At 44.6% G+C, this 26,768-nt stretch overlaps 2 protein-coding genes across 5 annotated transcripts in view; both read left to right on the plus strand.

Moving 5' to 3' along the window:
* Window positions 1-9,203, plus strand: part of PAQR5 (progestin and adipoQ receptor family member 5) — a 99,973-nt gene extending 90,770 nt beyond the window's left edge. The window contains exons 7-8 of the mRNA XM_049906158.1: window positions 1,751-1,892; window positions 5,148-9,203. Coding sequence (XP_049762115.1) covers window positions 1,751-1,892; window positions 5,148-5,389 — 384 coding nt within the window. The 3' untranslated portion in view covers window positions 5,390-9,203. The remainder of the gene's footprint in view (window positions 1-1,750; window positions 1,893-5,147) is intronic.
* An 11,003-nt stretch (window positions 9,204-20,206) lies between these two features.
* KIF23 (kinesin family member 23) overlaps window positions 20,207-26,768 on the plus strand; it is a 30,121-nt gene continuing 23,559 nt past the window's right edge. For all 4 annotated transcript variants that reach the window (XM_049906050.1, XM_049906049.1, XM_049906051.1 and 1 more), the window contains exons 1-3: window positions 20,207-20,374; window positions 22,184-22,253; window positions 23,347-23,475. In XM_049906050.1, the coding sequence (XP_049762007.1) occupies window positions 20,364-20,374; window positions 22,184-22,253; window positions 23,347-23,475 (210 nt within the window). In that variant the 5' untranslated portion in view covers window positions 20,207-20,363. The remainder of the gene's footprint in view (window positions 20,375-22,183; window positions 22,254-23,346; window positions 23,476-26,768) is intronic.

A 26,768-nucleotide genomic window follows, 5' to 3' on the forward strand; every position in this document is an offset into this window, starting at 1 on the left:
AGGGCTAATTCTAGATAGAGTTACTGGCACGGCTCCGGAACCAGCCTGCTGGATTCAGATCCAGACTTGGCCACTTACTAGTGGTTTGCAAATCACTTAGCCACTTTGGACCAGTTTCCTCACCTGCAAAATGGGGATACTAGAGTTTGTCCAGGAGACCTGGTGGCACAGTAGTTAAGTGCTCGGCTGCTAACCGGCCACCAGCTGCTCCACAGGAGAAAGATGTGGCAGTCTACTCCTGTAAAGATCACCCATTGCCAGTGAGTTGATTCCTACTCATAGTGACCCTATAGGACAGAGTAGAACTGTCCCATAGGGTTTCCCAGGCTGTAATCTTTGCAGGAGGGGCTCTGGTGGCCCAGTGGTTAAGAGCTGTGGCTGCCAACCAAATAGGCGGCAGTTCGAATTCACTAGCCACTCCTGGGGAACCCTATGGGGCAATTCTACTCTATTCTATAGGGTCGTTATGAGTCAGAATTGACTCCATAGCAACGGGCTTGGTTTTTTGTTTTTTTAACAGAACCAGACTGCCACATCTTTCTCTCGCAGAGCAGCTAGTGGGTTTGAACTGCCAACCATTCGGTTAGCAGCCAACTGCTTAACCACTGTGCCACCAGGGCTCCGTCTGTAAAGATTAGAGCCTTGGAAACCCTATGGGACAGTTGTACTTTGTCATATGGGGTGGCTGTGATTTGCAATCGACTCAGCAACAAGTTTGGTTTTTTTTTTTTTTAGAGTTTGCCTTGTGGTTATTGTTGAGGCTCAAAGGAAGTGATGCAAATGAAGGGCATGGCCTAGCATCCTCCCTCAGTGGAAGCTATTATTGTTGTTTGTAATAATAATATTACAAAAACCGTACTTAGGTTAACGCAGTGTAATGGCTGAAATTAATCCTTTTTGATGTCTCAGGAGGCCTTCCAGGGGTTTCTAGGCCTTATAGTCTTAATTAGGAGTCCCTAGGTGGTGCAAAGGGTTAAGTGCTCAGCTACTAACTGAAAGGTTAGCAGTTCGAACCCACTCAGAGGCAGGCATCTTGGAAAAAGACCCTGGTGATCTGCTTCCAAAAGGTCACAGCCTTGAAAACCCTGTGGAGCGCAGTTCTACTCTGCACACTTGGCACTGCCATGCATTGGAATTAACTCAACGGCAACTGTTTGGTAAAGTCTTAGTTAGGAGCATCGGTCTTGTGAATGTGCTGGTTAAAAGTGAGTCCAAATGCCAAATATACCACTTTTTACCACATTCACATTTTATTACAAGAAAGAAGGGTGGCAGTGCATGTAATAGGGTTTTTCTTCCCTCCGCTCCTTTCTTCTCTGTAACCCTTTCCTTCCCTTCCCTCTTTCCTTCCTTTTTTTTTGTAATTAAATAACCCAAAAGGCTCTCATGAACACTGAAAAAAAAATAAATAAATAATAAGGCCATTGCCGTCAAGTTGATTCCAACTCATGGCGACCCTGTAGGACGGAGTAGGACTGCCCGCGAGTACTGAGGAAACTCAAATACAATGCCTGGGTCTCAGCCTGTCACAGTCAGAATAAGAAACCTGCCCACACGCTCCCTGAGAGTTCCCTCGTACGAGCCCCAGACCCTAGGAAGTGAGGGCCTTGGCCTTGAAGTCCATGTATGTGTACAAGATGTGTGGATGACAGAGTCCCCCATGGTCTCAGCTACAGGTGACGAGAAGAAAGATGGCCTTCCTAAGGCATGCCCTCCACTTGAGACCTGATGTTTCTTTAAATACCTGCAGCTGTTCCTGTTCCCAGGGGAGAGCGCACAGAACGAAGCCAGCATGTACCATCAGAAGCACATGGCCATGACCCTCCTGGCCTCGTTCCTCTACTCTGCACATCTGCCCGAGCGCCTGGCTCCTGGACGCTTCGACTACATCGGTGAGTGCATAGTGGTCCTGCTGCTCAGGCCCTGCTGAATGGGGACAGAGGTCCCATCCCTGACACCACCACACCCAGCTGCAGAGAGGTAGGCAGGGCAGGGAGAGATGCTGTCCCAGACACATGTTTTAAGCCTTTCACCAAGTTCTCCAGGCACAGGCCAAGGTGGAGTGACACCATAAGGTGACAGAGCCAAGGTGTATGCAGCTGATGCGCTGCCAGGTAGGATGGAGAAAGGCAGAGAAGAGATGCAGCCCAGCACCCTAAAGTCTTCCTATGGGGTATGAGGCCAGGAGTGGCCCCATTGTTACCTACAGCATGAAACCATGTTAAATGAGCATTGAGGAAAGACAGGTGCAGATGGCAGTAAGGGCACCAGATAGCAAGGGGCTGTGCAGAAGAGGGGAACGTGTCTGTTTTGTCTTGTTCATGGTGGGCACGAGGGGCCAAGGGTTATGGTAGAGCAGTGGGTCTCAGGTGTGGGATCCAGGCCAGCAGCCTCAGCATCACCTGGGAACTTGGTAAACGTGCAGATCCTCATGCCCGACTCCAGAACTCTGGAACCAGGAGCTCTGGGATGGGGCCACAGTCATAGAGCCTGCGTGATTCTCCAGGTGAACCTGAGCTCCCTGAAGTTTGAAAAGCATGTGGTCAAGGGAAGGGATAGGAGCTGCAGGGTTTTCACCTGCTGGCAGAGTTCTTTGCCACCTTATCTAGGGAAGGTGGGCCAAGGATCTGCAGAATGACTCCCAACCCTGGCTCTGCGATGGCTGGGGAGAAGGCGCCCTAGGGTCACTTTGGGTGATGCTGATGAGTCTTGGGATGAATGTTCCTAGGATAGGCTATTTTAGGAGTTGAAGGGTCAGTCATTGTCTCCACCTGGTGGTCAGGAACCTTGGCTCTCCCCAAACCGATCTTGTCCATGGTTGTCCTTCTCCTCCCCCTCCTACGAACTGTGGCCACCTTTGCTTTGTTGGATCTGATTAGGGTCTTCTCCCTTTCTTCTCTGCTTTCAGAAGGGGTTTCAACTAGCAAAATGCTTATAGGGCAGATTTCAGAAAGGAAGGAGGACAAGAGGCGAGGGAATTGGAGGAAGCAAGAACCCACTAAACCAGACCAGACTTAATGGTCTGACTGAGACTAGGAGGACCCTGGAGGTCATGGTCCCCAGAACTTCCGTTAGCCCAAGACAGGAACCAGTTCCCAAGGCCAACTCTTCAGCCAGGGTTTGGACTGGACTATGGGATAGAAGATGATACTGGTGAGGAGTGAGCTTCTTCGCTCAAGTACCCACATGAGACCATGTAGGCATCTCCTGTCTGGAGGGGAGATGAGAGGGCAGAGGGGGTCAGAAGCTGGCCAAATGGACACGGAAATAGAGTGGAGGGAAGGAGTGTGCTGTCTCATTAGGGGGAGAGCAATTAGGAGTATATAGCAAGGTGTATATAAATTTTTGTATGAGAGACTGACTCAATATGGAAACTTTCACTTTAAATACAATAAAAAAAAAAAAAAAAAAACACCAAACCCTCCTCCCTAGACCTGCTTTGGTTAAGCAGAGGTAGCCATGGATGAGGTCTTGAGGGGCTGCAGGAAAACTAGTTCTGGGCCTTATTTCCAGCTCTCTGGCTTCTTAATAACATTTCATTTATTTGCCTGTAGCACCTTCTCTTGGGCCTACAGGTACAGAGCAGAAAAACACTCCTATGGGGGGCAATTTGCTAGACAGCATCAGAATCAGACAAGCCATTAACAAGAGGTTTTCAGTTCTTCAGTAGGCTTAGTCGGCTGGCGATGGGACTCCCTCTCCAAGGCTAGTCCATGAGCCTCTGTAGAAAGTGCTAGCACTGGAATGACTGGTGTTGGCCCACAGGAATCCCCTCTCTATTGCTGTAAGGCAGGATTGCTGAAGTCACTCTTCCTGCTGCTGCCACATTTCAGATACATCCAATACTTACGGCCTTCCCTGTTCTTTTCTCTCCTGCTCAAATGGAGGCAGGCTTGAGCCTCAACTGGCAAATGCAGCCAATCCTTGGAGGCTGTGCCCTTGGAGAACACAGCTCTTTGCTGGACAAGAAACCATGTTGCTGCATCCCACACAGATCTGGGAATCTTATGCAGCCTATTAGTACAGTTTGAGTGAGGTTGGGGTGGTACATCCAGGTACACCTTCTTCCTGGGGAGCACAGACCCAGATGCTGGGAGCTCCCTGCTATAAGGAACTCATCAGACATCCACTGCAGAGTTTTCAGCCTCCTATACCCTTATTCCTGACTCTGCTTCTGCTCCATAGTGCAGGTGGCCAGGCAGGTCCATTCCTGGGCTCATTTATTGAGTGCTTACTCTGGCATAGGCCCTGGAGGTATAATACTGACCTTTTTTTTTTAACTGAAGGAGAATCCTTACTCAATTCCCATGTGGTCTTCTCATCTTAGTCCTAGTTTCAGAAGGTTGTCTCCCAAAGTGGTCCCTTTCCTGGGCACAGGACTCTCTTTCTCACCAACTGCCAAATCAGCATGTCCCTGCCCACTCTTACCACTCTCTCTCAGGCTCCCACCCACTGTGGGTTGGCGCTAGGTGAGCTGGGTCCAGCATGCCATCGTATAGGAAAGGTTCCTGGTCATGTCTGTGGTTAACCAGCAGTAGGTAAGTGGCCAACAGCCAATCAGGCTGGCTTCTCCTTTGACACTGAAGTTGGGATCTGAGCTGATCCGCACTGGCTCTCTAGGGATAGCCTTTCGCAGAACATGGTGCCTACCTTTTTCATCTACAGAATGGGACCAGTGGCTAAGTTGTTTTAAAAATGAAATTGGCTTGCTCTGATGGCCTTTTTATTTTTCTCACATTACATTTTTAAAATAACTTTTTTGAAACATGTTTTACATATCATACAATTCTCCCATTTCAAGTAGACAATTCAGTCAGTGATTTGTTCTTGTTTTTAGTGTTTAAGTGTACCAAATCGTGCTACCATCACCATAAATCAGTTTTAGAATATTTTCGCCATCCCAGTAAGACCTCTGCCGTCCATATATACTGTTAATTCTCATTCCCACTCCGTGCCGGAGGCAACCACCAATCTACTTTCTGTCTCTATGGGTTTGCCTGTTCATATAAATGGAATCATCCAATATGTGACCCAGCGTCTGGCTTCTTTTGCCTAGCATGATGTTTTTAGCATACATGCCGTGGCTTGTATTAGTCCTTTGTTCCTTTTTATGGCTGATCTACTGGCCTTTTGTGTGTTTGCTGTAGGTCACAGTCATCAGCTGTTTCATGTGTGTGTGATCCTGGCCACGCACATGCAGATGGAAGCCATACTTCTGGACAAGACCCTGAGGAAGGAATGGCTGCTGGCCTCCTCCAGGCCCCTTTCTTTGGTCCAGATCACTGGAGCCATGCTTCTGTGTATCATCTTCAGCCTCAGCAACATACTTTATTTCTCAGCTGCTCTATATCGGATTCCTGAGCCAGAATTACATAAAAAAGAAACATGATTCAGACCATAAGCTTTTTGTGCCAGATGCCATTAAACTGCAACATCCTAACCATCGTACTTGGTACAATGGCCTAAAATATCCGTAATTATTGGTGTCTTGGCTCCCGTGAGTGAGTGAGTGAGTGAGTTCATGTCATGTGCACTGATTCTGTGTGTGATTTTCAAAGGGGAATACGGGTTCGAACAAGTTCTTAAGGCAAATCATGAATATTGTGTTAAGTTTTAAATTCATTTGAAACATGTTTTTCCATTCTGTTGAAACGCAGTTGGATGAAGCACACCACCCTGTAGCTTCGTATTAGTCTTTGAAAATGGAACTTGCTCCATTGGGTCAAGCTCATGTTGCAAAGTTTCTCCTGAGAGCTTCGGCAGTGGCTGGCCGGCTACTTTGGGGGGAGAATGAGCAGGCCAGGTCCCTGGGAGCACCTGAGAGAGAGAGACCTGTGTCAGTGGGGGCCCTGGGGACTGGGGTCCTGAGCTGGGAGGTATTCTGGAATGAGGAGACCTGGTTTGGGGAGGGGTCTTCTTCTCTTCCTTACCTAGTGAAAGGAATAAATAGGAGAGGCCCCCGTTTTTCCACCCCCAAATTCATTCTGCTTTCAAAGTGGAAGTTCCCACATTATTAAGGATTTGGAGTTTAGAAGTTTTTTCTTAGAAGTCCACAGCCAATAGCTGGGTGTTGTATGTTCTGTTAGACTGTTTCTTGGTTCCAGTTTGCTGCTGTAAAGTATTATGCAGTGCAGGAAAAATGCGTTACCGTGGGGATTGGCTGAATTCATATTCACTGTTATGGTCATCTGCCGCCTTGGAACCAAGGAAGTGCTATATCTGAGGGTGTCATATATTTGGTATTGCTTCAGCATTTCAGATAAGCTGCCAAACTTTGCACTCACGTGAAGAGAACGCTAAAGACCTTGCCAGAGATATGGGCGAATGTAGTGATTTTCAGGCTTTACTGTGAATAAAAAACACCTGGTGAACTTGTGACAGATGCAGATACCTGGGCCAAACCAGGAGGCTCTGCTTCAATAGATTGAAATGTAGATTCTTAGAGAAATCTACACTAGACCACGTCCCCCTGGTGGTTTTAATATAGGGGGGCCAGACGTGAAGAAATGTGTGCCTTCCAGAAGGCACTGGGCCTATCAGCTTTATTTTGATTCATCTAAGTTTCAGCAACTCAACACCCAAGGCTGTATCCCCACTTCATGTTCAGAAGCCTTCTTCTGCGAATAGTACTGAAACACCAAGTATTTTCTCATCTGTTGCATTACCAATTAAAGTTCAGTATTTCATGGTGTTTTCAGGGAGGACAGAAATGCTGAGGCAAACCATTTTTAATGGAGACCCATCACCCCTTCCCCTGATCTGCACTTGCTAGTGACTTAGGAACCCTCTGTCACAATGCAGGACCCACAGTGCTGACTCAGAAACACTCCCATATCTGGGAATACTGCTTCTACGATTAACCAGCCCAGACCCTGGAATGGCCTTATAAATAGCTCATCATCCAATCCTCCAAGGAGAAGTAACAATTTATATTAGATGAGAGTGGTCAAGAAATATGAGTTCATTAGTTTTATTATCTGCTTACTTCCTCTAGGAAAAGCAGACTGATAAAATAAAACTATGTGGGCTGGTAAATTTGGGTATATGAATTGCAAGCTGCAGTACAAAATTTGTTTTTTTTTTTTTTTTGGACAACGATTTGACACTGTTAGTGGAATTATACACCAGCCAGGGTCTGTGGATTTCTACTTCATCTTACTGTAACTTCAGTTTAATGGTGAAAAATGTACCAAGCTTAAATACCCTGTTCTGTAATGCCAAAGACATAATCACCATTATATTTTCTCACTTCTAGGTAATAAAATAACGTTCTCAGTTTAGCTAAATAGTTGACAGATAATGGATGATTAATTTAAAGGACATTTAGATGATTTAATCTTTGCTCATGTTGCTTTTTCATCATGCTGCATGATGAAAATAAAATGTTAAATCAAGAGAATAAAACAATCAGGCATTCTGTAATGTTTTTATGAGGCTGGCAAACTTTAGCCCCATTGTACACTTTTAGAGAACGTCACAAGTTAAAATTTTAAAACAGTTTACAGTACACTGATTTGGAAGCATTTAAAGTGAAATGCGAATGAGTTCAAATCTATTATCATTATTAAGTAATAGGCATCAAAAGTCTAATGTGGATAGAGTTTTTGCCCAAGTCAAAAAGGTCATTTGAAGACCTCACTGGGAAGATGACTTTTAATGCAGTGGTTCTCAAAAAAAAATTTTTTTTTAATGTCTCAATACACCTAAGAGGAGATGGCCATGGCCACGCTGCCATTGGTAAAAATTGCTCCCCATGGCGTGGTCTCAAAAGGGACCCTTGAGGGGAGGCACACTCTAATGGGATGCGCCACTGCCCCTTCCCCTGCTTGAGAAACACTCCTCTCAGATTTTACCAGACATTATAGTTATGATAGAACTTGAGTGTGTTTTGGGAAATCTGGGGTGGAAAGGAGGAGTGTGCTGTCGCATTATAGAGAGAGCAACTAGGGTCACATAACAATGTGTGTATAAATTTTTGCATAAGAAACTAACTTGAGCTGTAAACTTTCACTTAAAGCTGAAAAAAAAAAGAAAATACAAACTGCGCAATAATTTGACAAGCTCTTCCACCCCTCTGTGTCATTGCACACCATCTCCTCTGGATTTCTCACCTGGTGACTCAGCTAAAAGATCGTGTCCTCTGCGAAATCTCCCACTGGTTTTCAAGGCAGAATTAACTGGCTGTGTCTTCTGTATGCATCTATACTAGACCACTGATTGTATTATGTGACGGAGACGTCTAATTGTCCAACAAACTTTAATCTCCTCCATAAATTTTTTTATAGTCTTGAGTTATTTGGTGGAAAGTGCTGGATCTCCAGCCCCGACTCCCACCCCCTACTTTGCATTTAGGTGTGGCCATGTGACTTGTTCTGGCAAACATCCCAGCGGACATGGTCTCCTCCCAGCCTGGCCTCCCACTTGCTACTGTATTTGAACTCTGCCATTTGAGAATCTGATGCTTGGAACAAGGCAACCATATTACAACCATGAGACAACAAGCCTAAGGCCAAAAACGCCAAGCTGATGAGGATGGCAAAGCAAAAGAGTGGGAACAGCCTGGTGTGAAAGACATTGTTGAACTACTGAACCAACCCTGGAACCACCTACCTTCAAACTTTATGTTTTGTAAGATAATTAAATACCTTTATCATTAAAAAAAAAACTTGAGTGTGTTTGAATGAGGCCATTCAGGCCAACATTATCTCCCTTTAATTCTTTGAAGGGTTCCATTTTCCATTGCTGTTTTTACAGACTCTCTATCTTCTTTCCAAAGAAATGAATTTGTTAATATTGAGCCCCCCTTTTTTTAAAGTTGGGGGTCTTTTGAGTACAAAGTGATTTAACTGTTTAGTCTACTGCAGTCTTTCTCAAAGTGGGGTGTGTGTGTGTTTGTGTGTGTGTGTGTGTGTGTCTGTGGAAGCTGTTCTGTGAAACTTTCTGGGGAGGGAAGAGTGGAGTAGAATGGTGGTGTCAGATGTTGGGGAAACTCTTCATTTGGATCTATTGTGTTTCAAACATTTTAGCCATTGTACCCTTTTCAATATTAAACACCTCTTAACACTGTATAACAACACTTTATATTAGTTGAATGTTGGTTTCTGATTTTCTAGTCAACAGTCTATATGGATGAAAGGGTAAAGACCCATTTTCAAACTCAGAGATGCTCTTCTAGGTTTCACTAATGTTTGGTTTTCTTGAACCGTGTGAGAAAAATAAAATTTATTTATTGTAATAATGTTCTCCTGTTTCTCACTTAATTTGGTTCTGTTTCACCTACCACACTGGAAGCACGTTTATTCACCATGAGAAATGGATTCCTGTACAAGTGTGCATCGTTAATCAGTCAATGAACATTTATTTCATACCTGATATGTGTAGGCCAAGGAGCCCTGGTGATGCAGTGGTTAAGTGCTCAGCTGCTGCAGTTTGAACCCACCAGCTGCTGTGTGAGAGAAAGATATGGCAGTCTGCTTCTGTAAAGATTACAGCCTTGGAAACCTTATGGGGGCAGTTATACTCTGTCCTATAGGATCGCTATGAGTTGGAGTCAACTCAATGGCACACAACAACAACATAGCAAAAAACAAACAAACAAAAAAAACCAGGATCATGTATGGCATTCATTTTTCAGGCCTCATTAGTCTTTTTTATGGATTGTATTGTTCCCCCGCCAAAATATGTAAAGGAGCTCTGGTGGTATAGTGGTTAAGAGTTTGGCTGCTAACCAAAACGTTGGCAGTTCAAATCCACCAGCTGCTCCTTGGAAACCCTATGGGGCAGTTCTACTCTGTTGTATAGGGTCGCTATAAGCCGGAATCAACTCAACAGTATTGGGTTTTAAAATAGGTATTGTAACTCCTAACTGAGTCGGGATCGACCCGACGGCACTGGGTTTTTTGTTTTTAACCCCTATACTTGTGGATGTAATCCCATTTGGGAGTAGGGTTTGTTATATTAATGAGACCATATCAGTGTAGGGTGTGTCTTAAGCAAAATCACCTTTGGGATACAAAAAGAGCAGATTAGGCACAGAGGAGCAAGCATGAATGGAGGAGAAGGTACGTGCCACATGGAGATCGCCGAGGAACCACGGCACAGAAGTTGAGAAGGGGTAAGGATTTCCCGCAGAGCTGACAGAAGGAGAAAGCCTTACACCAGAGCAGGTGCCTGAACGTGGACTTCTAGCCTCCTAAACTGCGAGAAAATAAATTTCTGAGTTAAAGCCTCCCACTGGTATTTCTGTTATAGCAGCACCAAGAGACTAAGACAGTCTCCTTTGACCTGCAACAGTTTTTGAATCTTTGTACTTCATGACATTAACATTCTTGAAAAGTATAGACCAGCTAGTTTATAGACTGTTCCTTGATGTGTGGGATGCTTACGGTTAGGTTCAGATTACACTTTTGGAAGGAATGTCACGGAAGGGATGGTGTCTTAGTGCCTGATACCAGGAGGTACGTGACGTCACTTAGTTCCATTATTAGCAATGTCAGCTTTGTTGATTTGGTATCTGCCAGGGTTTTCCATCATTCTTTTTGTAATTATTAAGTTGTGGGAAGATACTTTGAGATTGTATAAATACCTTGCTCCTCAAACTTTCACCCACTAGTTTTAGTATCCATTGATAATTCTTACCTGAATCGGTTATGATGGCTGCCAAATTTTTTCTAATTTCATAATTTCTTCTATGTTTGAGTTGGCTTTCTACTGTAAGGAAGAGTGTATGTGTGTATGTATGTCACTCAGTGTGGACTCAAGTACCTATTTCAGTTTTTTGTCCTGTGGTGGCTCAAGTGTTGCTATGATGCTGAAAGCTATGCCACCGGTATTTCATGTACCAGCAGGGTTACCCATGATGGACACATTTCAGTGGAACTTCCAGACTAAGACAGACTTGGAAGAAAGGCCTAGTGATCTACTTCCAAAAATTAGCCAATGAAAACCCTGTATTTCACCACAGAATATTGTCCAATATATTGTTGGAAGATGAACGCCCTAGGTTAGAAAGCACTCAAAATATACAGTGGCCACAACAATGGACTGGAGCATACCAAAGATTTTGAAGATAGTGCATTACCAGATAACTTTGCATTCTGTCGTATGTGGGGTTGCCATGAGTGGGAGCCAACTCAATGGTAACTAACAGCAACAACATGTATGTACATACGAACATATATGTTAAGAGTGCATATATATATTCACATACATCTTCATCCATGCTTATATCTATCTATCTGGAGCCCTGGTGTCACAGAGGTTAAGAGCATGGCTGCTAACCAAAAGGGTGGCAGTTCAAGTCCACCAGCCGTGCCTAGGAAACAGTTCTGTCTTATACGCCGCTGTGAGTCGGAATTGATTCGACAGCAACGAGTATCTATCTCTGAACACGAGTTCACGCTGATACCTCTAATTGCAATCCAGCGTCCCAGGTTTCATCTATACTTCCCATTTTCCGTATTTGTAACTACTTTCTCCCACACATGGAAACCCGGCTCTCATTATTGACAACATTTTTACTTAATCCTGGGATGTAGAGAATATTGCTTAAGAATTACTAACCCATGCCTGGGCAAAAAAGCCTACTAATTAGAATTCAATATCTGTTTCAAGTTCTTTTTGTCTTGAGCCTGAGGGCATGTTGTCTAAATAGTCTAAATTACTTAGGTTGGTTATCCCCTCTCTGCACCTCCCCCCACCCCCGGGGGCGTACGGTATTCATTTGAAATATGGGTCAGATCATTTGTTTCTTATGTATCCAATTTTACAGCAGCGCACCCCCAAGTTTGTTCATTTTATTTCTTTATGATTCATATCCACCCCATGTACAACAGAATGAAACACTGGCCCTTCCTGTGTCATCCTCACAATTGTTGCTATTTTTAAGCCCATCGTTGCAGCCACTGTGTCAATCCATCTCATTGAGGGACTCCATCTTTTTTCACTGACCCTCTACTTTACCAAGCATGAGGTCCTTCTCCAGAGACTGGTCCCTTCTGATAACATATCCAAAGTATGTGAGACAATGTCTTGCTATCCTCACTGCTATACGTTTTTGAGTATATAACACGTTAATTAACATCCAACCACCCACCCAGTGGCTCTGCGGGAGAAAGACCTGGTGACCTGCTCCCGTAAAGATTACAGCCAAGAAAAACCCTACGGGGCGCTTCTACTCTGTCACATAGGGTCACTATGGGTTGAAAATCAACTCTATGACACCTAACTACAACATTCATCTTACAGGTGGTAACTGGAGACAGTCACATGGCCTGGAATGTAAACAGTTTCCCAGGCCACGGAGCAAACAGCAGGGCTGGGGGTGGGGTGGGGGGGAGGTGGGGGTGTTGGGTGTGCCCTGACTCCCAGGCAGTCCTGTCCCCACCTCACCACTTTTCCTCAAACGCTTGGCTTCAGCAGTTTCTCATCAGTGGCAGCTATTAAACCCCCACAGCTGGACTTGCTCATCTGGATGTTTGGGTTAATTCAGGGTTTCAAATCTGCGTAGTGTCAGCTCTTCTTCGGTGATTCACATAACGTCCTCCTAGTCACAAGTGGCAGCTTCTCCTAGACGTATACCCTTACCACGAGATCGGCAACCTCACCCAAGAGAAATAAAATCACGCGTCCACACACAAAGACCTCTATGCAAATATTCATACCAGTTTTCTTCATAATCACCAAAAAGCAGAAGCAACAAATGTCAACTAGCAAATGAATGCACTGTGGGGCACCCACACAGTAGCTAGGAACTGTATTCAGCAGTAGAAAGGCAGGGAATTATTTACATACGCAGCAACATGCACGGTTTAAAGTCAGTAAAGGTGCGTGTCAGGGTTGCATCCTTTCATCATGTTTATTCAATCTGTGTGCTGAGCAAATGATCTGAGAAGCTGAATTATATGAAGAAGAATTCGGCACCAGGATCTGCACTATGCAGGTGACACAACCTTGCCTGCTGGAAGTGAAGAGGACTTGAAGCACTTACTGCTGAAGATCAGAGATCACAGCCTTCAGTATGGATTGCACCTCAACATAAAGAAAACTAAAATCCTCACAGTTGGACCAATAAGCAATATCAAGATAAATGGAGAAAAGGTTGTGGTTGTCTAGGATTTCATTTTACTTTGGTCCACAATCAATACCCACAGAAGCAGCAGTCAAGAAATAAAAAGACATGTTGCATTGGGCAAATAGATGGCAAAAGACCTGTTTAAAGTGTTGAAAAGCAAAGATGTCACCCTGAGGACTAAGGTGAGTGTCTTAGTCATCTAGTGCTCCTATAACAGAAATGCCACAAGTGGATGGCTTTAACAAAAACAAATTTATTTTCTCACAGTCTAGTAGGTTACAAGTCCAAATTTAGAGCACCGGCTCCAGGGGAAGGCTTTCAGTCTCTGTCAGCTCTGGAGCAAGGTCCTTGTCCTCAATCTTCCCCTGGCTGAGGAGCTTCTCAGGAGGGGGGATCTGATGTCCAAAGGACGCAGTCTGCTCCTGGTGCAGCTTTCTTGGTGGTATGAGGTCCCCAACTCTCTGCTTGCTTCCCTTTCCTTTTATTTCTTGAGAGATAAAAGGTGGTGCAGGCCACACCCCAAGAAAACTGCCTTTACTTTGGATCAGGGAGGTGACCTGAGTAAGAGTGGTGTTACAACCCCACCCTAATCCTCCCAGCATAAAATTACAATCACAAAATGGAGGACAACCGTACACGACCTAACCAGGTTGATACACACATTTTTGGGGGGACATAATTCAATCCATGGCAGTGGGCCTGACCCAAGCCTTGGTGCTTTCAGTCGCCTCATATGCGTGTGAAAGCTGGACAATGAATAAGGAAGATTGAAGAAGAACTGGCGCCTTTGAATTGTGGCATTGGTGAAGGATATTGAATATACCATGGACTGCCAAGAGAATGAGCAAATCTGTCTTGGAAGAAGGACAACCAGAATGCTCCTTAAAAGCAAAGTTGGCGAGACTACATCTCACATACTTCGGACATGTTACCAGAAGGGATCAGTTCCTGGAGAAGGACATCATACTCGGTAAAAGTAGAGGGTCATTGAAATAGAGGAAGACCCTTAAAGAGATGGATTGATACAGTGGCTGCAACAATGGGCTCAAGCATAACAACAATTGTGAGGACGGCGCAGGACTGGTCAGTGTTTCGTTCGGTTGTGCATAGTGTGCTATGTCTCAGAACTGACTCGATGGCACCTAACAACAACTTGCTTGGTGCCTGTTGTGCCTTCTTTCTCTCTAATTTCTCCCATTTGTAAAGGAAATGTCTAGCTTGTGCTAGTTCTGCCTTTGTACTTTGGAAGCAGGTAATTTGTATTCCAGATTTCACAGATGAAGAAGAATTTTTGAATTTCGGACTTGGAGTTGATTAAGATTTTGCCATGATATAATGGGGTGAATATGTTTTACATGTGGCAAGAACATAAGTTTTGGGGGGCCAAAGGGTAGAATGTCATGGATTGAATTGTGTCCCCCCAAAATATCTGTCAATTTGGCTAGGTCATGATTCCCAGTGTTGTATGATTGTCTACCGTTCTGTTATCTGATGTGATTTCCCTATGTGTTGTAAATCCTATCGCTATGATGTAATGAGATGGATTAATCGCAGTTATATTGATGAGATCTATAAGATTAGACAGTGTCTTAAGGCAATCTCTTTTGAGATATAAAGTAGAGAAGAGAGCAGAGAGACATGGCGACCTTGTAACATAAAGAAAGCAGCACTAGGAGCACAGCATGTTCATTGGATTCAGAGTCTCTGTGCTGAGAAGCTCCTTGACCAGGGGAAGATTGATGACAAGGACCTTCCTCCAGAGCCGACACAGAGAAAAAGCATTTCCCTGGAACTGAAGCCCTGAATTTGGATTTGTAGCCTACTTGACTGTGAGAGAAAAAATTTCTCTTTGTTAAAGATATCCGTTTGTGGTATTTCTATTATAGCAGCACTAGATGACTAAGAAGACAACGCCCATGCAAGCAGCAGTCAAGAAATCAGATGACAGATTGCATTGGGCAAATCTGCTACAACAGACCTCTTTAAAGCGTTGCAAAGTAAAGATGTCACCCTGAGGACTAAGGTAGGCCTGACCCAAGCCATGGTATTTTTAATCATCTCATATGCATGCCAAAGCTGGACAATGAATAAGGAAGACGGAAGAAGAATTGAGGCCTTTTAATAATAGTGTTGGTGAAGAGCACTGAATATGCCATGGACTGCCGGAAGACTGAACAAATCTGTCTTGAAAGAAGTACAGCCAGAACGCTCCTTGGAAGAAAGGACGGTGAGACTTCATCTCATGTACTTTGGACGTGTTATCAGGAGGGGCCAGTCCCTGGAGAAGGACATCATGCTCAGTAAAGTGGAGGGTCAGTGAAAAAGAAGAAGACCCTCAATGAGATGGACTGACACAGTGGCTGCAACAATGGGCTCAAGCAGAGCAACAGTTGTGAGGATGGCGCAGGACTGGGCAGTACTTCCTTCTGTTGTACATGGGATGGCTATGAGTTGGAATCGACTCGACGGCGCCTAACAATAACAACATGCGACAACATGGACGAATCTCAAAAGCAGAGATTGCTGAGTAAAAGAAGAGACATTCTGGAAAAAGCAAAACCATATGGAAGGAAAATAGATAAGTGTTTTCCAAGGTTGGGGTTAGGGAGGCATGACTGACTACAAAGGGGCAGAACACAGAAACTTTTTGGGGTGATGAAAACATACATTTAATTGTGGTGGTGATTATAGGACAGTATACATTTGTCAAAACACATTGAACACCTAAAAAGGTTACATTTCCCTCTATTGTAAATTATACCTCAATACACCTGACTAAAAACAACCTTCCAGTATTTTCCCCACACCTCTTCTGCCCTCATCCCCGGCTTGGATCGCTAACTCGTTTGGGGAAAATATAAATTCTTTACCTGTTTGTGAGGAGCCCTTGACCATTTTTGAACAGAGAAGTGATATAATAAAATTAGGATTTTTAAGAAAATTCCAAACCAAATAGACTCGACAGCAATGGGGCATGGGTTAAGAAAATTAAGAGTTTTAACATGGGTGGAAATGAGGGGGAGTCCCTAGGTGATACAAAACGTCAATGTGCTCAACTGCTAACTGAAGGGCTGGGTGTTCAAGTCTACCCAGGGGCACCTCCGAAGGAAGTCCTGGTGATCTACGTCTGAAAACCAGCCGTCGACCCCCGCGGAGCACAGTTCTGCTCCACCGCACATGGGGCGCCACAGCCAGAAGTGACTAGAAGGCAGCTCGTCATGGCCACTGGGTAGAAGCCAGGGAGGAAGAACAAATGGTCCTGAAGACAAGCTGGGGTCGGTGCAATGTAATCGGGTCCTCGACTGGGCTGTGCTCTGAAGGGAAGGGATGAATTCACTCATTCCTTCAATACGTTTACGGAGCAACTATACTGCTAGGCACTGGGGATGTAACAGTGACATATAGTGAGGCCGTAGGGATAAGCTGGTCAACAAACAGGCCTGGTCTGTGGAGCTTACAATCCTACAGAGGAGAGAGAACAGGAATAAGTAAATACTTACTGCAAATTGAAGCCCTGGTGGTACAATGGTTAGGAGCCAGGCTACTAACCAAAAGGTTGGCAGTTCGAATACACCAGCTGCTCCTTGAAAACCCTATGGGGCAGCTCTACCCTGTCCTATAGGGTCGCTATGAGGAGCCCTGGTGGCTCAGTAGTCAAGCACTCGGCTGCTAACCAAAAGGCCGGCAGTTCAAACCCACCAGCCTCTCCATGGGAGAAAGATGTGGCAGTCTGGTTCTGTAAAGATTTACAGCCTTGGAAACCCTATGGTGCAGTTCTGCCCTGTCCTACAGGGTCGCAATGAGCTGGAGTTGATTCCATGGCAGTGAGTTTGGTTTTTTGAAGTTGCACATCGGGATATGACCTCTGAAGTAAATCAATGAGTGCAGTGACTTGGGGAGGCAGGGGGCTGGGGCATACAGCAGAGGTCCTAGGCGTACAACAGGGGTCCAGCACCCAGAGCAGGGTGGTCTGGCAAAGGATCTGCTGAGAACTGAGGATAAAGAGGCATTGTCAGAGGAAGGCAGAGAGGAGAGTATGGCAGCAGGGGAAAGGCTGTGTGAGCCCAGTGTGTCTGGGGCACTGTAGTTAACACAGCTGGAGGGGTGCAGGGGCCAGGTGGGCCCGGAGAGGAAGGACTACAGAACACTGTGGAGAGTCTGGAGCGATGGGCAGCCACTGCAGGGTTTCATGCAGGGGAGCGACATGATTATAGTTGTGATTTAGAGGTCTGCTGGCTGCAAAATTGAGAATGGATTGGAGGGTGGCATCTGGGAGGCCTGTTAAAACAGTGTTGTAGGCATCTGTGCCAGAGATAGTAGTGGCCAAGGGGATGCAGCTAAGTGGAGATGTCTGGAGGCTACTTAGCAGGTTGAATTGGCAGGATTTGCTCATTGAATGTTAAAGCAGGAGAGACAAAAGATACATCTAAGATGGTACCTTAGACTCTGGTTTGAACAGGTGAATGGTGATGCCATCCACTGAAGCCTAGTCTCTTCGGGGGAAGATACTAGGATGTGATAGATCTGAGGTGCCTGTGGGCCAGGCAAGTGGAACATCTAGAAGGCAGTTGGATATATGGGTCTGGAGCTCAGAAGAGCAAATGTGAATGGTATGTGAAGCCATGGGAGTGGCTGAAATTGCCTGGGGACAGGCCATGGCTAGTGACCAGGTCAAAGCCCTGAGCTACAACATTTAAGTGAGGGGGGAAAAATCACAAATGAGGCTGGGAAAGAGAGGTAGAGAGCTAGGAGAAAAAAACAAGGGCGTGGGAAGAAAGGAATGGGCACTCTTTTAGTGGTGTTCAGAGGTCAGGTAAGATAAGGGTAGGGAGCAATTAGATTTAGCATCAAAGAGGTGGTGATATTGGTGAGTAGAAGCCAGGCTAAGGAGCCACTAGGAGGTGACTCATTAGCAGCCAGAGGGCACTCGTTTAGGGGTAGAATTCTTGGCCAGTTTTACTTCACGTGCAGCCACCACCACCTGTTAGTGGGGACTGGTGCGTTACTATGCTGCTGAACAGGTTTCAGTGCAGCTTCCAGACTAAGACAGACCAGGAAGAAAGGCTTGGCAATCTACTTCTGAAAACCAGCCAATAAAAACCCTGTGGGTCACAAAGGTTCTATCTGCAAGTGATTGTGGGGATGGCACAGGCCTCCTGGGCAGTGTTTTGTTCTGTTGCGCGTAGGGTTTGCCATGAAATGGGGGCCAGCTTGACGGCAGGTAATAACAACCAGCAGTCAAGCCCAATTCCTAAATGATACAGATCCCACCCTCTCATCTGACAACAAATAAATTCCTAATGGACAAAGACTTAAACATAAAAAACAAAGCAATGAAAGTACTGGGGAAAAATATGGAAGATTAAAAAAATAATAATCTTGGAGTGGGAAAGGCTTTTCCTTGTCTGACACAAAAACCAAGCCATAAAATAAAAGACCGATAAATTTGGCTACCCTAACATTTTTTCTAAGCTGTCACAAAACATAACCAAATTAAAATAAAAACCAAAATATGACTTAGAAAAATATTTGAACTCATATTTTGGATGAGGACAAATTTCCTTGATCAAAGAAGAACTTTTACAAATCAGAACAACAACAAAAAACGGGACAACAAAACAACCCAGTGGAACAATGGGGGAAAGGGCAGAAATACAGTTCACAGAGAAGAAAACATAATTGCTCTCAAACATATGACTAGACACCCAAACTCATAAGAGAATTGAAAATTTAAACCCCAATGTGATTTTTTTCACATATTAGGGATTAACATCTACTGAAAAGTTTGATAACACTTTGTTGTCTGACAATTGTGGAAAAGCAGGCAGTCTCATACATGGCTGGTGGGAGTGTACATTTTGGACAACCCTTATGGAGGACAATTTGGCAATATCTTTGAAACACTGCACAAACATATGCTCTTTGACTCAGCAATTCTGCTTCTAAGAATTTCCACTACAGATTTACTTGTATAAAATCATGTATTTACAAGCTTATTCGCTGTAGAGATGTTTGTAATAGCAAAGAGCAGAACCACCTCAATGTCCAACAAGAGGGGCCAAGGATATTAAATTACGTCTATCTTTATCAGAGGAGCGCTGGTGGCGCAGTGGTTAAGAGCTTGGCTGCTAACCAGAAGGTCTGCAGGTTGAATCCACCAGCCTCTCCGTGGAAAGCCAATGGGGTAGTTCTACTCTGTCCTATAGGGTCGCTATGAGTCTGAATCGACTCCGTGGCAACGGGTTTTGTTTTTCTCTTTACCAGTGATGTCCCCAAACGGTTAACGCTCTCAGCTGCTACCCAGAAGGTATGAGGTTCTATTTCACCAGAGGCCCCTAGAAAGAAAAGCTTGGCGATGTACTGAAAAATCTGCCATTGAAAATCCTGTGGAACTCAGTCCTTCTGACACACATGGAGTGCCATGAGTCACAGTCGGCTGGAGAGGAGCTGGTAGACTAATATCCTTACGAGCGCAGTGTTCTTGTAGGAAGTTGAAGAGAAGCGACTAGAGTTCCAAGACAGCACACATGTGGGCGCGTATTTGATAGTCAGCAGTTTAGGGACAAAGGTTGAAAATGGGGTCAGTTCATCTATGAAAAGAGCAGGCTCTGCAGGTTGCTCAAGGGCAGGAAGCCATTTTTTCCCCCATCTTTATGCCCAGGGCATACACATAAATACGATACAGAATTTCATAAAATAATGTATATATAGGAAAGAGTTGGAGAAACCAGAGAAGAAGAACCGGGGGCGAATTAGAGAAAGGAAGCCAAGATGCTGTGGTGACCTGGAAGGCAGTGCGGCCTCAGACTGAGGAGGGCACAGCACGAGAATAGGACGCGCCTGGGCCGGAACGGCGGTGCTGATCTCCTAATCAACCCCGGAATTGGCCTGTCATTGGACTTCTCCTGTAGAAAAGTAATTGTTCGGTTCCTCATCGGGAAATGGAAGCGGCTGGATTTCCTAACATCTAAGGTTTCTCCTCCAGCCCTCCAGCCCTGAAACCCTGACGCCTCTCCACCCTTCAGCGTCGGTCGCCTAGGCAACGAGCGCCACTTCCGGCAGAGCTGCTGGTCTTCGGAGGCCCCGCCCCTTACCAGAGGCCGGGCGCTGATTGGCCCGTTTGAAATGCGCCGGGCGCGAGCCTACCTGGGCTTTACGGGCCTGACGGAGCGACGCGACTGACCCGGCCCTTCATTCCCGCGGCTCGGCCCGCGTCCCGCCGTCTTCGCCAGCCCGCCCGATCGAGCCCGGCGACCCGCGCGCGCGTTGGGGCCGGACGGAGCCTGCTGCCATGAAGCCGGCGTGAGTAGGGGCCGGGGAGCAGGGAGGGCGGGCGGTCTGGGCGGGCGCCCGGGGCCGGGAGGGCGTGAGGGGCCGGCGTCCCCACTCGCCGCGGCGGGGTCCGCGACCCCCAAAGTGGGAGCCTCCACGTGGGGCCGCTCAGGGTGTGGGCCAGGCGCGGAGCCGGGTCCTCGGCGCCCCCCGGCTCCCACCTTAACCGAGCCGGGCGCCCACTGCCCCGCCCTGGCCTCCAGCGGCCCGGAAAGGTCGGCCCGAAGTCAGGGGCTTCTGGGCTGTGACTCCGGTTCCCCTTAGCCACTTGCCATCCACCTGGCTTCGCAACCGCCTCCCTCAACCCTTTTTCAGGTTCCTTTTCTCCTTCTATGGAGCCCGGGTGGCGCAGTGGTTAAGAGCTCAGCTGCTAACCAAGAGGTCGGCAGTTCGAATCCACCGGGTGCTCCTTGGAAACCCTTTGAGGCGGTTCTGCTCTGTCCTACAGGGTCGCTATGAGTCGGAACCGACTCGACCGCAACGGGTTTGGTTTGGGGATTTCTCCTTCCTTAGTGCCCACCCTTTCAGATCGCTTTGTGCACAGTTAGTGCGAGTCTGCCGGCGACCGTCGAGCTGAGCGTTGTGTTCCGGGAGTCGGGGGCCGGTTGGGTGGTCTCAGCCCCTAGAGAGCCCTGGCCTTCGTGGGCACTGCGTGCTGTTCGCAGCCTAGCACCGTGGCCGTGAGGCCGGGACCCGCACCTTAGACTGAGGCCAGTTGCTTTTGCTCTCTTTTTGGCGGCAGACAACCCCCGCCCCCATACACAAACACCCACGCCCACATTCTTCACTGAGTAGGTGACAGAATATTTTTAGAAAACTTAATTCCTTGACGATACTGCCTAAAGAAGTACTTGGGCAAGGAAGAGGGTTGAGTTTATAATCATCATTTAGCCAGCTGTTTGCAGAAGGCAACTTGTTTTATTTAGAGACCAAAGCCAAGATCTTAAAAAGCAAAATCAAATGTTTAGTTTAAATAAGCCTACCACAATATTTTGCTCATAATAACTCTAGTTTGCTTCCATTTCATCTGGGAAAATGTTGAGAAAAATCTTTTAATAATCTACAATCCAAGTCCATAAATTTTAGTTAATTTCGGTGTTAAATTTTCATCTAGCTGATAGATAAACGTGGGGAAAATTGGCATGCTAGAGAAATGGAGAAATACATCCAATTAATCTTTTTTTCTATCGTCCCTATGGCACTTTTTTTTTTAATGCAAGTTCTAAGAGCAAGAAATTTGCAGTTTGGGACCACAGTTTGGTCATAAAGGGTGATAGTTTTGAGAATTCAATGACCAGTTGTTCCTTGAAAGTAGAGATATAAATCTTGATGAAAGAATGAATTTCTCTATCCGCATTTTTATAATTTTTTGAAGTTAATTGCTTGTCATTCTGCCTTGCCAATGGCTGTTGGCGCAGTGTGTCCTTATGCTCACATAAGTGTGGTCAATTACCGTAGATTTTTCAAATTTGTAGTACCTCTAAAACTGTTGCTCAACAAAGTATGCAAGCTGTTTGAAATATAGAACTAATCAAAGAGTAAGTACCAAAACTGTATTTTAAGCCAATTTTAATTATTTTTGGATTTCTCATGCCACAAACACCCTCCTACTCATGAATTTATTATTATTATTATTCATGGTATTTGGGGGAACAGTGTTTTGGAACTGCTACAGAATAATTTTATAAACCCTAGGAAGGTCGTATTTGTATAAACTAAAGATGAGGTTTTTGTATGTCAGTGTTGAACTGAAACTTTTTTTAATCTGTGATCCATCAGGAGGACTAAGACACCCAGGAAACCTCTTGTGAAGAAAGGATCCCAGACGAATCTCAAAGACCCAGTTGGGGTAAGGTTGCTTTGTGGATTTATGTGTGTATTTTCTCTTCAGTTCTTTTCTGTCTGGGGTACACTTGGGAAGGACTGAGAGAAGAGAGATGGAAGTGGAGTCAAAAAACATTTAGCTAGCTTAAAGATTGTTAAATTGCGTAAGGCGGGTTCTAGCTGTGAAATTTTGTTTCTGTGTAAGATTCATTAGTCCAATAAAACGGAATCTTCAGTTGTCAATTGCATGCCTCCTATAATTATAATTTGAGGAATTAGATAATTACAAATATTGTTCAACCTGGTTCATGCGCCCTGCCATAGGGGGGATCTTTCTGCCTGGGTGAACGTCTCCCATCTTTAGTGTTACGTACAATAACTGATGGAAGGCTTCATAAGGAAAGCCCAGACTCCATGCTTCTTGGACCAAATTTCATAAAGACTTAGAATAGCTTAATTCAGTGTATTGCCTGCTCATAATAGCAAGTACTTCACTAGTTTCAGGCTTGGGAACTTGCTTTTAAAAGCAAATGGCAAATAAAAGAGGGCTGGTTTGCTGAGGAGTCTGTCTGAGGTATTTTAAATCTACCCCTCACTGGCATTGGAGGTTGTCTCTGGATTGGAACTGAGAGAACCAATGCTTTACACGCAGCTGAGTAAGTCTTCCTCAGCCCGATCACTGATCAAGGCGACCACAGATTTCAAATCTTGCACTTACTTATTGGTGCATTAAGTGTTAGGTTACGCTGGCAAGTTTTAGCTGGCATCCAGTTCTGAAGAATTCTAACAGCTTTTAAAATAATTCTCATTGTGTGATAGCTTGTTGGTTTTTAGAGTGACTCTTATGTTATTAGTAATAACTTTATTATTTGTACACAATATAATACTGAAGAGAAGCTGTGTAATTTGATGCTTTTGTTATCAAATTTTATGTGCATTTTAAATCTGTCATATCTAATGTATCTGTTTGCATTTGACAATCTTGAGTAGTGGATTTGAGTTTTCATAGCTGTCTTAATTGGGAGAACAAATGTCGAGTGAATGGATGGGCAGCTTAAATGAAAAATCAGAAGGCAGAAGTCAGCCTTCATTCTTTAAGTACCTTCCTGTCTTTTCAGGTATACTGTAGGGTGCGCCCACTGAGCTTTCCTGATCAAGAGTGTTGCATAGAAGTGATCAATAACACAACCGTTCAGCTTCACACTCCTGAGGGTTATAGACTAAACCGAAATGGAGACTATAAGGAGGTAATTCCTATTGGAACCAAGTTGTCTTTACTTGAAATGTTGCTTCCTGAATGACTTTTCCATTTTTTAACTGAACAAAATTCATTCACTACATTCACCAGATCTAAAGTGTTTTTGGTTTATGGGATGTACAGACACATCTTTGGTATACTGGAGTTAGTGGATTGCTTTTACAGGATAATTTCTTGTACTGGGGGTTTATTGCTTTTTAGAATGTCTACCAGGAATAGTTGACTATGGAATGATTTATGATTGTGCTAGGCCACTTATATATATGTAATTTCATGATTAAAATAACATTTATTAATAGGCATTATATATTTGTATCAACCTCTTAAGTATTTTTAGCAAAATTGAGCAAAGTGAGCTCAATTCAGCTCAACAGATATGTTGTACTAAGCTAGTGGCTGGAGGGTAGAGGGAGATTTTTAAAAAGGAGTAAGGCATAGTGTCTTTATGGAGCTTACAGCTTAGTCGTGGGGACAGATGGTCAACCAGTAACCGTCATGTAAATAAGGCAGAAAGGTGGGTGTGCTGAAGAGGGGTGAAGTATGGGAATGCAGAAAGTAGAGATTTGGGCTATTGTCTCTATTTTCTAACTTCCTTTTACCCCTTTGCCCACACACTGTGAAATTGCTCTTCAGAAGGCCTCTTTGCTGCTAAATATGATGTACACTTTGTCCTCATTATGGTCTGTTTCTCAGCAGCACCCTCCCTCCAGGAGCAGTCTCCTGCCTCCACTTCCAACTCTCCACGTTCTCTTCTCTCACTGGCCATCCTTTGCTGCTTCCTTTTCCTTTTCCTCTTCCTTTTCCAACCTCTAAATACCTACTTGGACTCATCCTGGGCTCTCTTCTCTAGCTACACTTCCCCATGGCTTTAAAGGTCAATTATATGGTAATAACTATGACATTTTTTATCTCTAGTCTTAGTCTTTTCTCTAGCTCTAATCTCCAATATCCAGCCACTTACTTGTCATCACTGCTTGGATGTCACATAACCAAAAAAAACAAACCTGTTGCCGTGGAGTCGATTCTGACTCATAGGAACCCTACAGGAGAGAGTAGAACTGCTCCATAGGGTTTGTAAGGAGTGGCTCATGGATTTGAACTGCCGACCTTTTTTGGTTAGCAGCTGTAGCTTGCCGTAGTCCAAAAAGGAGTTCTTTTTTTTGTTTGTTTTTGTTTTTAATTGTACTTTAGATGAAGGTTTACAGAACAAGCTAGCTTCTCATTAAACAATCAGTACACATATTGTTTTGCGAAATTGGTTGCCAACCCCACGATATGTCAACACTCCCCTTCTCCTCAACCTTGGGTTTACCATAACCAGCTTTCCTGTCTCCTCCTGCCTTCTCATCCTTGCCCCTGGGCTGGTGTGCCCATTTAGTCTTGTTTTATTTTAGGGGCCTATCTAATCCTTGGCTGAAGGGTGAACCTCAGGAGTGACTTCATTACTAAGCTATAAAGTGTGTCCAGGGGCTATACTCTTCGGGTTTCTCGAGTCTCTGTCAGACCAATAACTCTGGTCTTTTTTTTTTTTGTGAGTTGGAATTTTATTCTGCATTTTTTTTCCAGCTTTGTCTTGGACCGTCTATTGTGGATCCTGTCAGAGCAGTCTGTGGTGCTAGCCGGGCACCATCTAGTTGTGCTGGATTCAGTCTGGTAGAGGCTGTAGTACTTGTGGTCCATTAGTCATTTGGATTAATCTTTCCCTTGTGTCTTTGGCTTTCTTCATTCTCCCTTGCTCCAGATGGGGTGAGACCAGTGGAGTATCTTAGATGGCTGCTCACAAGCTTTTAAGACCCCAAATGCTACTCACCAAGTAGGATGTAGAACATTTTCTTTATAAACTCTGTTATGCCAATTGAGCTAGATGTTCCCTGAGACCCATGGTCCCCACAGCCTTCAGCCTAGTAATTGGTCCTTCAGGAAGTTTGGATGTGTCCATGGAGCTTCCATAACCTTGCCTTCGTCAAGTTGTGCTGGCTTCCCCAGTACTCTGTACTGTCTTACCCTTCACCTAAACTATCACTTATCTATTGTCTATTTAGCTTTTTTCCATCCCTATCCCTTCCCTCCCTTGTCACCATCAAAGATTATTTCTTTTTCTGTGTAAATCTTTTCATGAGTTTTTATAGTAGTGGTGTCATACAATATTTGTTCTTTTGTGATTGATTTATTTCACTCTGCGTAATGCCCTCCAGATTAATCCATGTTGTGAGATGCTTCTCAGAATCGGTTTTTATCATTGTGTATGTAGTATTCCATCGTGTCTATGTACCGTAGTTTGTTTATCCATTCATTGATCTGTTGATGGGCACCTACGTTGATTCCATCTTTTTGCTATTGTGAACAGTGCTGCAGTGAACATGGGTGTGCATATGTTTATTCATATGATGGCTCTTATTTCTCTAGGTTATGTTTCTAGGAATGGGATTGCTGGATCATATGATATTTCTCTTTCCAGCTTTTGAAGGAAGTGCCATGTCATTTTCCAAAATGGTTGTACCATTTTGCATTCCCACCAGCAGTGCATATGGGGTTCCAATCTCCCTTCGGCCTCTCCAACATTTGTTATTTTCTGTTTCCAAAAAGGAATTCTTGATATTTCTTCCTCTAAGTCACTTCTTCCTGTGTCTTCTCTTCTTACATCTGTCCAGTTGTTCAAGCCAGAAACCTTGCTCCAGCCTTTCTCTTGCTGCTCATATCCAGTTCATCAGCAGATCCTATCGGTTCTACTCCCATGTATCTTGAAACTGTCCTTTCTATCTCCACTGCCACCATCTTAGTCTGAGCTCCACTATTCATCACTGAGACCAGTGCTTCTCAAACTATCTGTGGTGGAAGAACAGCCTCTTTATGATTACAGACAGATGCTTTTATAAATGTTTGCCACAACTAACTATGCTAGTTAGACAACACTGAACCTGTTTATAATCTGTCCGGGAGATGGAAAGCACGGATGTTGCAGCAATGTCAAATGGCTACAAAAGTTTCCACACATTTAATCTTAGATTTCTGTAATTATCTTTTCGAACATTGGTAACAAAAAACAGTTGGCAGCCACTGGTTTGCTGACTTTGCTTTGAGCAGCACTGACAAGACCTGACGCCTACCTGGACTGCCTGCTTCCACTGTGAAGCATTTCCATCCACTTTCTTTAATCTATTTTCGTGGAGCAGCCAGGGTGATCTTTTAAAAATGTAAGTCAGATCTCATCTTTTTCCTATTTAAAAACTTTCAAGCAATAAAGTCTTTAAACTGGGCAAAAAGGCAGGCATAATCCACCTG

Source organism: Elephas maximus, chromosome 13 (assembly GCF_024166365.1).
Source record: "Elephas maximus indicus isolate mEleMax1 chromosome 13, mEleMax1 primary haplotype, whole genome shotgun sequence".
NCBI classification, from domain to species: domain Eukaryota; kingdom Metazoa; phylum Chordata; class Mammalia; order Proboscidea; family Elephantidae; genus Elephas; species Elephas maximus.